Source organism: Amblyomma americanum, chromosome 3 (genome assembly GCF_052857255.1).
Source record: "Amblyomma americanum isolate KBUSLIRL-KWMA chromosome 3, ASM5285725v1, whole genome shotgun sequence".
NCBI classification, from domain to species: domain Eukaryota; kingdom Metazoa; phylum Arthropoda; class Arachnida; order Ixodida; family Ixodidae; genus Amblyomma; species Amblyomma americanum.
The window spans coordinates 202,470,906-202,484,878 of record NC_135499.1 but is presented as its reverse complement, the minus strand read 5'-3'; the positions used below and the strand labels follow the sequence as shown (position 1 = coordinate 202,484,878).

The 13,973-nt window shown below is 44.0% G+C and overlaps 1 protein-coding gene across 1 annotated transcript in view; it reads left to right on the top strand.

The window, feature by feature from the left end:
* The first annotated feature begins 1,031 nt into the window (after positions 1 to 1,031).
* The window catches only part of LOC144124346 (sodium-coupled monocarboxylate transporter 1-like), a 46,647-nt gene continuing 33,705 nt past the window's right edge, over positions 1,032 to 13,973 (top strand). Inside the window, exons 1-7 of the mRNA XM_077656978.1 lie at positions 1,032 to 1,423; positions 5,144 to 5,504; positions 6,506 to 6,571; positions 6,648 to 6,699; positions 9,171 to 9,238; positions 10,273 to 10,427; positions 11,237 to 11,377. Of these exons, the coding sequence (XP_077513104.1) occupies positions 1,383 to 1,423; positions 5,144 to 5,504; positions 6,506 to 6,571; positions 6,648 to 6,699; positions 9,171 to 9,238; positions 10,273 to 10,427; positions 11,237 to 11,377 (884 nt within the window). The 5' untranslated portion in view covers positions 1,032 to 1,382. The remainder of the gene's footprint in view (positions 1,424 to 5,143; positions 5,505 to 6,505; positions 6,572 to 6,647; positions 6,700 to 9,170; positions 9,239 to 10,272; positions 10,428 to 11,236; positions 11,378 to 13,973) is intronic.

Here is a 13,973-nt window from a genome sequence, read left to right as displayed (position 1 = left end):
TAACTTTAGCGGCAAGATGAATTCAGGCGACTCGAAATAAAACTACTGTTTCTTTAACGAAGTTTATAGTCCAGCAGCTATGATCATCAACTCTCAATTGCACTGTTACAAAGGTATTGTTTCTGTAGCTTCGCATAAAACTGAGTCGACTAAATGCTGGCACATAAGTGCTCCTGCAAGCTGGACATATGTAATACCCGAGTAGGACACGCAAGGCTGTCGTCCTGTTCCGTATGTTGTTTTTCATATGCCAGACATCTTTCATCTTATTTTTCTTGCTATATATCAGCCTCTTACACATTAAATTAGCCTTTCAGGACCGGCTCATCTTCAATTAGTACTGATTATCGTTCCTCAGCCTCGGTGTTGGACATGGGCGGCGCCATTTCCCTTTCTCGCTTAGTCGGCTTTGGCGTCCTATTTATGCTATTCGATTGTTATACCCTCGTCGTTTTGCATTTCAAACTACGCTGGTCGTCTCACTTCCATATCTCCTCGCGATTTGATGATGATGATGATGATGATGATGATGATGATGATGATGATGATGATTACCTTAGGCTTAATGGCACATACCCACGGCGGGGGATGGGCCAGGGTGCAATGCTGATACAAACGCACTCATGGGCAAGGAGTGGAGTAACTGTATAATTTTGTGACCTAGACTCGAATTTTGTATTAAAAACGGATATTAAGAAAACAGAACTGAAAAAGCAGTTAATTCTCACTCTAGCAGAGGAATCTACCTGATGCAATTATATATTGGTAAATAAAATCGCACACTGGTTTCAAGGCATATCCCTCGGAGCTTGCCCCGAAGGAGAGGAGAATCGGAGCAGATAGAGGAAGGAAGCCCCAGTCTAGCGAGGGTGAAGATTTGATTTTCAAGAATCACAATTCGTTTAACAGTCTTCAGCAGCAGACAGCATTAGTTTGATTTGTATACAAATAACTGTCAGTTTACTTCTGCAGATTCTCTTGACTCGACAACTTCCAGTAAATTCTGGTCGCTGATCAGAAACGGCTTTTTTTAGGTAGGTAAATTTCTGTAACTATTTTTGTTTATTTTATTTATGACGCCTAAAATTCGACCTCTATTCTCTCCCTCAATTCCGACTAGTTTATCGGCTGCTCTGCCAAACTTTCAAACGACGATAAAGCGCATTCTATCGCATGATGCAATACACTGCCTGCACGTGACGTGGCAGAAGAAGACGAAAGACCAATGCGCTCGCCCCGACCCTGCTCGCTCCGCTGCCCTGTTTCCACATCCTACAGGGGTCCTGCTTCGCAGCTGAGGTTCTAACTGGCGCCTGCTTACAGGTCTTCGCCCTTTGTGTACACTTCACCCTGTGGTACGTCCTCCTTCTCTCAAGTACAGGATGGACGCTGCCTTCCGGAACTTCCTGTCCAACGGCACTCGGTGAGCACAGCAGCTTGAAGGTACTTGCGACAAAGCCCTATCGCACGTCTAAATTGTGATTGCTTAAGCAGGGCGCACGCCTGACGTTAGCTGTTTTCGACTTCGAGGTTACCAAAATCCCTCCGGTAGAAATAGTGACCACCACAGTGCAGTGCATGCTCTGGGGTTGGGAGCGGCACACCCACCGCGATATGAAGAGGCGCTGCCAGAAACGCGTCGAGGACGCATGGCTTTAACACATTTCGTGTTCAGGTTTCATTCTATCGCTCGTAGCCTTTGGCTTCAACGAAGACGAAGCAAGGTAACTCTTGTCTTCATGAGGCAAAAGCATTGTAGCACTTCCAAAAGTGTACAGACAATCAAGGCTTTGGGGTCTATGATTTCTTTGCCACTCCAGAGGTCTCTGACATGGCTAGTATAACGTTACTTGCCGAACGTTGCTCAGCATAGCTCCCTCAGGCTTGCGTCACGTGATTAAAATCAGGCCAGGGCAGGAATTACCAGCTTTATTGTTCGCGCTTTTCGTACACCGTATTATAGAGCAAGGAGAGAAGGATCTGCTTGCACAGAAGTGGTTGGTTCCTGCTGCGGACGATTACCGAATTAAATCAAGGTGGACATGGGAGGCCTTCTAAGGCAGCTAGGGAGTAGAAAGGTTAGATACTAGGCATACTGTGCATGAGAATGGGAGGGGAAAGAAGTGTTGCAAGTGCATTCATCAGTGTATTCTTGAGATTGAAAAATCGCAGCGTCGCAGGCAAAATGAAGCAACATTTAGTGAATATGCATCACGATAGAAAGCAGGTGTGTGTTACAGTAGCACTTTTGACAATATACTTTTTACTAGGTAAGCGTGCAGTAAGGGTGCTGAAGAAAAAAAAATAATTTGCAGTGTACGTTCTGAAAGAATAACTGCGAGATAGGTGCTTCTTTAAGTGGTTTGCTGTGATTAAAGTGCGAAAATTGCGATAAGTGACGAGAAAACACTAAATTATTAAGTGGTATTCCTTTCTCTTCACGGATTTTTCTTTTCTTGGTCATTCCAGAGCCAGAAACGGGGAAATTTGCGCACTTGTTTTACCAAGCTCAGAATCCGCATTTTAAACTTGCCGTTTACGTGAGGGGAATGTAAATATTGCATTTAGGAAGACTTAGAAGCTGGCACAACAGGCTAGCGGTGGCACTTTGCGATGCAGTAGACATCTAATAGGAAAGAAATAAATAATAACTTCTAGAGAGACATTCTACAACATCGCTTCTGCTTTGGTTTTGAGCCAGTTGCCTTTCACGAAACCTATAGTGCATTGCAGATGCTTGGAATCCTCATAAGGGCTTTGTTTTTGTTTGCCACATCTATTGTAGACTATGTAGTTACGATACATATGTTGAACAGCAAGCCTCAGGTAACAAAAAGGGAGCGTTCGCTGAGAGGCTCATACCAAGATCATCTCTACAGCATAGAACAGCATTAGCTAGATCATTTTCATACAACACGTTGGGTAATGATTAAACTAACCATTTGTCTTTACATCCACGCATAAAGGCATCCATGGTAAGTGGAAGGCATAAGGAATACGAAACTGGCGGAGTGTTTAGGCGCGGTGACACTATCCTAAATGTAGCTGCTTGCCGGTTACCGCGGTGTGATGAAATGCTCGTAAGGAAAAAAAAATACAGGCGACAGAATTAGCAACGCCCTGTCTGACCCCTTTTACTACACTGGCCTTGAAATGAAATACGAAAGGGGGGGGGGGGGGGGGGGAGAGAATCGTAAAATTTAGCTTAGTTCCGGCACAAACGTTCTGAGAGCGAGACATCTAAATTTCTTCTTCCATTATTCGAAACAGGTGCATACAAATTGCCTCGAGAGGCATAGTAAAAGGCTTCGAAAAGCGCCTGGCGAAGTTATGCCACCTTGACTTAGTTACAATTTATCGACATAACGTTGGGAATTACTTCACCATACCCCCTAGTTTTCGAAATGAACGAGGTCCACGTAACCGAACAAACATTCAACCCTCCGGCTTTCTGTTAGCGAGCGCGTTTGGCTTGTATATTATTTTGCGAGCCCTCATAGATAGAGCTCATGAGTTAAAAAACGACATAACCAAAGTTCTTCCATGAGGAAGTGTTTCTATGCTTGATCAATGCTTCTCTATCGCGGTGGGTCACTGGATGAAAGGAATGCGTTCGACCTAGAAAATGTAGCGCAGCGCACTTCATTCGATCACGTTTCGCTGGTAATTCCTCAGGCTGAAGAATGACCATAACAAATATTGTTTTTTTTTTATGTTGTCGCTGCTCTTCGTCAACATCTTGTCATCGCAGAATGTGCACAGCTGTCGCAATAAACTACAGTGCAAGGAACTAATTTTCATTTAACGATGGCATGAACCGGAACGACGTAGATAAAAATGCTGATGCAAGTTATGTTTGACGCTGTGACTACTCTTTAAAAGTAAGGCCTCAGAAAAAAAAGAAAAACAAACGCAAACAACTTAAGAATAAATAGCGCCTCTTAATCGGGCGTTGCCTTTCGAACTACCTATTTTATTCGCAAATACATCCCTAACCTACTTGCTTCCCTCACGACATTAATAAAGTCGATGTAGACAAAACTGTTACGTACGCTGTTTCAATAAATAATTTCACACGGCTTGGCAACACAGCGCGACCATCTACAAACTCCCTTGGCGTGCAAAAAACAACGCCGGGCTGAAAAAAGAACGCATAATTACGCCTTTTCTATAGACGCCGACGTTTTTAGTTTATATCTTGCAGTCCGTTATCTTACAGACATCATGAGCACAACAGAATCATAGCCAATTCTCTTGACTTTAATCTGCCTGTTATATATGATCAATATATGAAAGCCACACTACATGAGTTGACGCAGTGACCACAGCCGACGAGGATTGAAGAGTAGCTAATCTTATTTTTATAACAGATAACATCTCATTTTCCTAATCCTTCGGGCCCAGCTATGGACTGAGCCTACAGTGACTAACTAAAACATAAGGCGTTTTGTATAGGACTTGTTCCTCAAGTTCGACAGGTCACTACATGCAGTGAAATGAGCCAACGCTTACGTATCATTCCTGACCTTTCTTCAAATGAATAAATGAAATAGAGAAGAAGGTGAAAGCCTCACTAGTGAGGGGAAGGGGTACTGGCAAGAGAACTGCTCAGCAGAAGTGAATGAGAAGGGAAAGGGGGGGGGGGGGGGGGGAAGTGGTTAGGATGGGTTCACCGAAGGGGAGTAATCTTTAGCAGAAATCTCCGCTTTTATTTTTTAAAATCAAATTTTACTTCGTAAAACAAGAAGAAAAATATTCTTTCGAATGTTACACATTTCCGATCCATGCTGATCCCACTTTGTCTTGCGGTAATTAACATCGAAAAGAGGTTTTTGATAAGTTTTAGAGAACACGTAACCGCCGTTCTTTATGGCCCAGTTCAGTGGGTCAGTACTGATCAGATTACCTTTGTGCGATAAATGGCACAACACAACACAACACAACACAAGGCTCGCTACCAGCTGTTCATCGAGTACTGCTTTTGTGGGTGGCGGTCATGCGGGCTTAGGATGCGGTAAGGACTCACGTGCGCCTCAAAGTACTCAGGGAGGGGTGAAGCGTGCTCAAATATTACAGAGGTGGGGCTGGTGTAACTGCATTCGGGGAGTGTGCTGGGGCAAGCAGGGAGTTTCGTGCTCTCTAGCCGCAGCACCTGGCCGACGTCCTCGCTGGTGAACCGGTTCACTGTCTGGGACTACCTGGTGTTCTGCGGGACGCTGGCGGTCTCGTCGTCCATCGGCATTTACTACGCCCTCTGTGGCACGCGCAAGGTGTCCACCGACGAGTTCCTCATGGGCGGCCGTAGCCTGAAGGTGTTCCCCGTGGCGCTGTCCATCCTGGCCAGCTTCATGTCGGCCATCACGCTGCTGGGCACGGCCTCCGAGATGTACGTCGCGGGCACGCAGTACGTCGTCATGTGCGTCTCCTACTGCTTCGTCATCCCCGCCGCGGCCTACTTCTACATGCCCGTCTTCCACCACTTGCAGCTGACCAGCGCCTACGAGGTAAGCCTTTTGCACCCAACTACGGAAACACATCGCTCAGCGCCTTCCATGGTCGATGCTCGCTAGGGACGCTATACGAATTCGTTACGGCGCTCCCGCACGCTAAAGAAACCTAATTCCCAGCAGTTCTGTCAATATCGCGAAGGCATGCCGCCTGTTTTGTTAAAAAAGGGTCGTTCTCGTCTGATTTTTGCACTTCCAACGGCGCAGGGGTCTCTAAAACCATGATTTAAATCTGTGGATTGTAAAAATGAGGGCTACATGAAGAGATAGTAAATATTGTGCATACCTAACGACACGATATTGTCACGTAGTGGTGACGGCAGTCGAAGCAGCGATGAAGACGGACGAAAGGGTCTTCTAAAATAAAACTGTTTATTGGGCTGACTTGCACCCAAAATGGACTGAATCACTCGGCGGCGGCGAAGCGACAAGCGTGCTCGGCGGTCGTCGAACAGAATGCCGGCCGCTGTCGGCCGTGCTCAATTTAAAGCTGATAGCGAACTTTCGAGATAAAGAGCGCGAAGTTACTAGAACATTCCGGAACAACGTAGAATCAGCTCTGCCTGGCTGCGATCAATCGAGATAAATCTAGTCGCGTCTTGCGTCGCAAACAAAGCGATAAAGTGATGTGGCGGCAGATTTGAAAAACGAACAAACACTGCAAATATTCGCGGCAATATGGCAAAGGCACAGTGAGGATGAGCTTGAGGTCAGATCCATCGAGCTATGGCACATTAAGCAAAATTTCTAAGTTCACTTTACACACATTTTTACTATTCAACTATATATATGAGATGCTCACAGTAAAAGCGCTTTTACCGCGATCTCCGTTAACTGTGCCTATGCCGAACACTGAGAGTGACTTATGCTATTTTAAACGAGCCTCTTCGTATGCAATAACTATACCGATCGTTCTCCATTCGAGCGCATACTTGTTGATACATTGATGCTCTCATGGGTCAGAACTTCACCTTGTCTTGCGTTTGTTTCTCACACAGTACCTCGAAATACGGTTCAACCAAGTGATACGATCCATGGGAAGTCTAACATTCTCACTGCAAATGGTAAGTGCACACACTGCTCGGGTCCGGTGAACGGACAGCTTTACGTGACACTTCGATGCGTCCTTCTGCTTTGCAGTTAATATACATGGCAATCGTGCTCTACGCACCAGCCCTGGCGCTTTCCCAAGGCAAGTTAATATTTCACATTTAAATGCGTGACTATTTTTATGACAAACATTATGAAAATGGTGGACCTAAGGAGCCGAGCGTTATGTATACTAACGTAGCGCATGGCGTAAATAAATAAGAAGGGTACAGAAGAGGCTGCGTCGAAATATAACTATAAGACCACACTGGTGAAGTGCTGATTTGGCGATTCCAGGGCTTACTGTTGACATGTTACTGGCGTCAGGCAAGATGGCAGACAGCGCCCTTTCTGACTGCACGTGGGGTCAGGCCAGCGAAATAGTGAAGTGTCGAGAGTGAGCATTACGCTGACTTGAGAACGCAGCGCTTCCTCGCTCATTATGCTTCAGTTGTCTCAATTTCCAGCTCTATTATTTGGTACCGATGCCATCCGCTTCATTCTGCCTGACCCATTAATTATACGACCCTCCTCAACTTCGTTCAGTTATCCTTTGGCACCTCACTATAGTGACACCCTTTTTTTTTTTTGCGGTGCGTCTCAGCTGGCCAACCTCTTCCGCTAAAATTTATCTTATTTAAGAGCTTTAGTATTCATCCTAGTCACCGTTTGCGATTATATCACATTCTATTATATTTTTCTAATTCCAGCATTTTTGTTCAGCGGTTGAATTGGTTTTATGACCTCCCTTATTTTTCATAATCTGCCCCCAAGATATTTTAGCTTCCATGCTGCTTCTGGAATAGTTATAAATATTTACTTCTGCAACTTAATTTTAACCCGCAGACTTGTAGGCTTAAATTTTCTATCCTTATTTTACCTATGCATACAGCCGTCCGCTTCATTTATTATTAGCCCAGATGTACACAACATTCGTGTTTTCTGTTGGCGCATCCTCCGCCCTTTCTTATTTTTAACCGTTGATTTTGATTCAAGTTCCATAGCATTCCTGGTCTAACTATCGTCGTTTAATTAGATAAATTAATTAAATTAAAATAAATTAATCAATTTGAAGCGTAGTGACATTAGCAAAGCTGTCCATGCTTTTGTCTCCGTCATATTTCTCTTGGATAATTTTTGTAACTTCGGCATTATTCGCCGGCGCTCCCTGAATTAGTTTTGTCTTTAATTTCTTAAATTTATGCTAAAATCGACTATGTTAATCTTCTGCGGCACTGAGCCGTTCTAATTCAGTTTCGTTGAAATATTAAATCTCGGCTCTTTCGCGACATTCAGTTTCGTTGAAATTTTAAATCTCAGCTCTTTCGCGACATTGCACCTTGTACCATGCATCTTTCACCCTGCCAACCTCTTGAGTTATTTTTCACTGTTAAATCCACTGCGTTACTGCAAGCATTCATACCACTGGATGTTTTGTTACTAATCTGAGCTCCTAAAGTATGTATATTTCCTTATCTAGATACACCGTGCGGTCCTCACTTTCCTTTAATATTACTCCCAGAAATTAAGAATTTCTTAACTTCACCTCATACGTTAGTTTATCTTCCTTTCTGTTGTGAACCTTTCGTCACTGATTTATTATTTTTTTTAATATGAACTTTTACATTTCACAAAGCCCTCAAAACTCCTTTGTTACCGTGCTCATCATAACAGGCTTATAGAGACGCTATCAGTCAGCTAGCCCTCCTCCTACGAGCTACTGCTGCCATTTTAATTACACTGCGGCTTTCTCACCTTGTTTTTTTTATTAGGATGATGGAATTGGCTGACTTTCATTTGGCTGTCTTCATTTTCATGTTACCGTTCCAACCCATTCAGTAAAGCCTCACGCTCGGAGAGGTACAATGGCTGCGTCGGAACCCCATGGATGTTGCACTTTGCAAGCTATGTACCACAGCTGTAAATGAGAAATAAAAACAGCTGTATGAATTAGTTCCGCTATATCGGTGCATAAGCTTAAGCAACTCTTCGAAATGCGATCTTAATCGTTAGCTGATATCGCTCCATTTACTAAAATGAAGTTTACACTTTTCATTTGTTTTGCGGCACCAGTGCTGAATGTAACCCGGCCTTTAAAGGCAGCTTTCACCTTGTTCAGCAGATTGTGCATCACGCTACAGGACTGAGATGCTTTTTTTCGCCGCAGTGTGATGGATGCCTCTGCGTTACAAGAAAACGCTTCGTTCGTCGTTCATTTGGGGAACATCAGCTGCAGTGGGCATCTCAGCCAATTTTGAGCGGTCTTGCGCTTCAGATACAGCGCAGGGCCATGAGGTAAAAAATGGCATCAGAGGGCACAGGAGTAGTAGGTGTGGCTCAAGTCTCGCATCAACAAAGTGAATGCATCCGATTGTGGCCAAAGATGTGACAGGCACCTTGGCGCTTTGCGGAGTTAATTAAAAGTGACGCTCAATTCGAAGTCTTCAGCAAGGAATAGTCTCTATGCTTTCGTTCCATGGGAAGTGTGGCAGGCTTGCTTGTGTTGTTTACTGAAAATGACGCAGCTTTCTGGTAACAATTCTAATGGAGTGCTAAATGTGTCGTTCTTTGCAGTGACCGGAATTTCCACGTGGACGTCGGTTTTGTCTCTCGGAATAGTCTGCACTTTCTACACAAGCATCGTAAGTACTGGGCCATACGCTCCAGGCCCGTTACCTCTGATTACAAGGGATAATTGCTACAATGCAAGCTGACCCTGTTGGAGCAGATGCCTATTCGCTTAGGTGTCACTATAGCTAGTCAGTCGTTTAAATCACTGACTGCTGACGTCCAGCCTCTCGCGCTTAATACGGTGTGTCTTCAGGGTGCCGTGTTCAAAAATGAAGGCACACTGAGGCAAGCGTAGTGACAATGATGTTTTGGAAACTCGGTCAACATTAATCATTATAATCCTGCTTGTACATCTGGAGCGCCCACTGAAACTTGTTGCACGTGAAATAGCTATACTTGCTGACAACTAGCTCGCAGTTTGCAAAATGAGTGTGCGGTTTGCTGAGCTAGCTGATACTTTACGTCCTACAATACATCCGAAGGCAAAATATCCCGCACCACTTCGGTAGCCAATCCAAGTCAAAGAACATAGCGCAGTGTGTAGTTCGATCAATGGGAACATTTTTTTCGTATTTGTAACACAGCGATAGCGCTATACCTGCTGAATAAGTATTAGCCGAAAAAGCGATGTATTTGAATTTCTGCGTGATTACTTTAAAAGGGTCGCTACAATTACAGTGTCTGGCTGCATACAATAAAGAATACAGCGCATAGCCGATAATTTAGTCTTAATACCAGATTACATAATCGTTGAATTTCCCCGATATTCAAGTTGTTCTCGTACAGAGCTCAGATTAAACGAGAAAGTTCGAACATCGCTTTATTTATAAAAGCTGTACCACAGCTATTACTGCCACCACCCCTACAAACTACAGCTCAAAATTAAATATTCAGAGATCGAGTCGTAATGTGCGCTAATACAAAACTAAACCTTTCTCCGCAATCTTAGCTTGCCTGTAAAAAAAATTTAGCGAAAGTGTGTGCTTTGTCTATACCGCAGTATTATTGTCATTGTCCTGTCATCGTTACATGTTAACTGCAGGAGGCTTTCGATTGTGATAAATCACGGGCCCTGTGACAGCTTTCTTACCATTTCTTTCTGCAGGGCGGCATAAAGGCGGTCGTGTGGGCTGATGTGTTCCAAATCGGACTAATGTTTGGATCCATGATAACGCTCGCAGTCCGAGGAACCGTTGACCTCGGTGGGCTCGGCTACGTCTTTGACAGGGCGTCCGAAGGCGGACGGCTGGAATTTTTCAAGTGAGAAGCCGTCAGTTGGTGCACGGTACAAATATCCAGAAGCGAAATAAACGTCATTCGCACCACAACGATGCCTATAACGCTGCCTTATTCATTCCCACAGAACGCGTACAACTAGGCATGGCCGCATGCAAAAGCTTTGTGCTTTCAAAATGGCAACATCGATGCCACCTTTTATTAACCCCGATGGCCTCGCAGAAATAATAAGCTGAAGCAATAATCAAGAGAAAGTTGTACTCAACTGCGCATCTTGCTTTTAAAACATTACCTAGCCATCTCAAGAAAGTGTTAAATAATCATGTGGCATTCATTGGGAGTTTTGCAATTTGGTGCTTCTTTTTATAAAGTTAAGGAAACGTTACCGGCATAGCATGGGGCCTCAGAAATATTGAGTTCAGAGTAAGGAATGAAGCCTCTTTTAAAAACCTAACGTTCACGCTTACTGAAAGGTCATCGCAGAAGCAATAGCTTTGTCCTTGCTAACGTCCAATATCATAGGCAAAGTGGGTTCAATCGATGTTCAAATGTGCCGGCTGTGGAAGTATCTAATTTGTTTACTATATAATGCTGACGCCTGACACTAACACTGGTAAAACTGGTGAGCTTCCAGAGTACTCAACCGTTGCGGAATACATAAAACCCACAAATCTTTTCACGATATTAAAGGAAGTAAGATTTAGTCTCTAGACCACGCAGCCCGCGTTGGTAGATTAACTTCTCCAGCAGCCTCTGGCTTCGTGCAACGAGTACCACCCAGCTAAGGTGCAGAGCGTGAGCACGTCCGCGTTTGCCTTCCGCCATGCGTGCAGCATAAACCCGAGTCCGACCGAGCGCCACACGGTATTTGGCTTGACCATCGGCGCCTTCTTCACCTGGATGTCAGTGTACGCCGTGAACCAGGCCATGGTGCAGCGCTACCTCACCATACCTACCGTCCAAGGCGCACGAACGTGAGATATTGCTGCTTCCGTCATTTCCATAGCAGCACAATCTACATCTAGTTAAAGTATTGTGATGCCAGCCGGTCTTTCTGTGAGAGACGCTGCTCGCAAGAGCAGATTTATGGAGGTCTCCTCGATTAGAGGTGCATCGTTTCAAGGAAAAAGTGAGGGTTAACTTCATACAGGCAGTGCATTTTTTTCGCTTCGCTCTTTAGTCATTGCTTTTTTTTTTTCATTAAAAGTCACCTTACTTGGCAGGCTGACAAAGGAAGGCCGGAAAATGAAATTAATGGCGGAACCTTCTCTAAAAATCCGTCTAATTTAGAACGCACAGATCTGCTAAAGGCTCCGTTTTAAACCGCATCAGAAGAAAGTTTAACTGCTTGTAGCTTTTTCAACACTAAAATTAACGCACTAGATAAACCCCATCCCATCATTCAGTTGCATACTTGAACAGGCAGCCGTTATAAACATGCAGGAAAAAAATGAAATGCAGAGAGAAAGAATTTAATGGATTGTAATAGCGATATGATCCTTAATATGAGTCAAGTCGATGCAGGTGCAACTCAGACGACTTGAAACTAGGAGGCGCAAGCTCTCAAGTGGTTATTTTAAAACGTATGAACCATTTCGAGAGGCTCCAAGCTGTGAACGAGCTTATAGGATTTTTTTTTTTTCATGGAGCTGCGGCTGTCCGGTAATTGCAGTGTTATCACGTATGGAGGGTTTAAAAATAACTGAAACAGGCAGCTTCACAGTAGACTGATATAAGGAAAATTTCCGATTCATGCCCACGAAATAAAGAAAAAATGACGCCAACCAGCGGGTGAATGTACACTACGTCAAGGCGCAAGCGTTAAATATGTGACTTCGCAAGGTGAGCAGTGTCCTTCGTCGCTGTCTAAAATTAAGGGTCGGGAATGGATTTGGCAGGGGCCTGTAAGTGAGATAACCGCTGGGTAATTGCAACTGCGTTCATTACAACAAAAGGAAAAGAGGCCTCGGTCGTACAAATGGCGTATCCTGGGTAGTAATGATAGTAATTGTTATGTTCACTAGGGTTTTCCATTAAAATTTGGGGATTCCAAAATACGGGATGGATGTAAAATACAGACGAGGTGGAAAAACTAGACAGACGAGCCAGGGGCACTTTGTGAGAGACGGGTATCTCTTCGACTAAAAAGACACACAGGGCGGTGGTCATACCGGCCATGATTTATGCCACGGAGAGAGTAGCTTTGAAGAAAAGGTATGTCAGAAAGATGGCAGTAACTCAGAAGAGAATGCTTAGAGAGATGTGCGAAGTGGCCAGGATGGATACCAGGATGACCATTTAAGGAGCTCTATTAAGGAGGAAAATGCAGGAGCGAAGCTGCAGGTGTCGTGGCTGCATTGGTGTATTCAAATGAGAAAGAGGAAATGGGGGATATGCAGGTCGAAAGGTGGCAGCGATATACATCGAAGGGAAGAAGGCACAGGGACGACTAAACAAAGATGAGAACTGGCGGAGGTTGATTTTTAGGGGGCGCAGTCAGCACGGTCAGACGAGGATAGAAAGTGGAAGACACCCATTAATAGGAACAGCGATCCCACACAGATAAGTCCCTGTGCACCACCCGCGCTATAGTTTTTTATGTGTTCTTGTTGAAGTCTAGTGCATTTGTTCCACGAATTTGCTTTTAATTATTCTGCACTCCTTAAAATATATATGTCTACGGTTTACAGGCGTGTAGAGATAACACATAATTATCATTATTATCATTACATAACGCCATTCCTCAGAAAAAATCATCCCGTATGAAGTGTTCTTATGGTTTATTGATCCTGACTCCAAATCGCGAATAATCCCAAAGAGAACGCCTCTGGCATTCAAAAGAAACCGAAGCATTATCTTATGCTATGGTTAAATCATCTTCAATAACACCATCCTCCAAAATCGCATTTTCTTGCTCACACTAAGCACCTGCTAACATTCAGTAGACCCACATTACCATTAAAAATCTCAATTATCTTGTTGGTATGACATGGGCCAGATGAGATGAGACACTTTTCTGCACTACGCTTTTGACGGTAACTTCTTTCATACAGAGTCTATATATCAAGAAAGCTACAAAATATAGTTGATTTATTCCTGTTTAAGCCATCTTCTAGTCATGGTTCTCTCCCCGAAATATTTCTGCGCATCCACCACGTGCACTTTTATGAACTTACAATGATGACACAAAAGACTCTTCAAGGCCTGTTACTCGCCATGCAAACGATGTAGACATCAGCAGTTATTGCTGCGAAAATTCAAAATCACAGCACTATTACAAATGGGCCAAAGGTGAAATGGGAGGATCAACCCTCGTAAGGATATTATTAACTGTAAAGTCTTTCAATTACAGTTTACCGGATTTCTTTGCACTTCGCTAACTTAGCAGTTATTCATTATGAACATGTTTATGCTGTCAACTGCGTCCTGCACTGCGCTCCATACAATACACGTATTACTACTGCGCTGACGAAAGGACACAGACAGAACGACACAGGTAAACAGGCGGTTACACACACACACACACACACACACACACACACACACACACACACACACACACACACACAC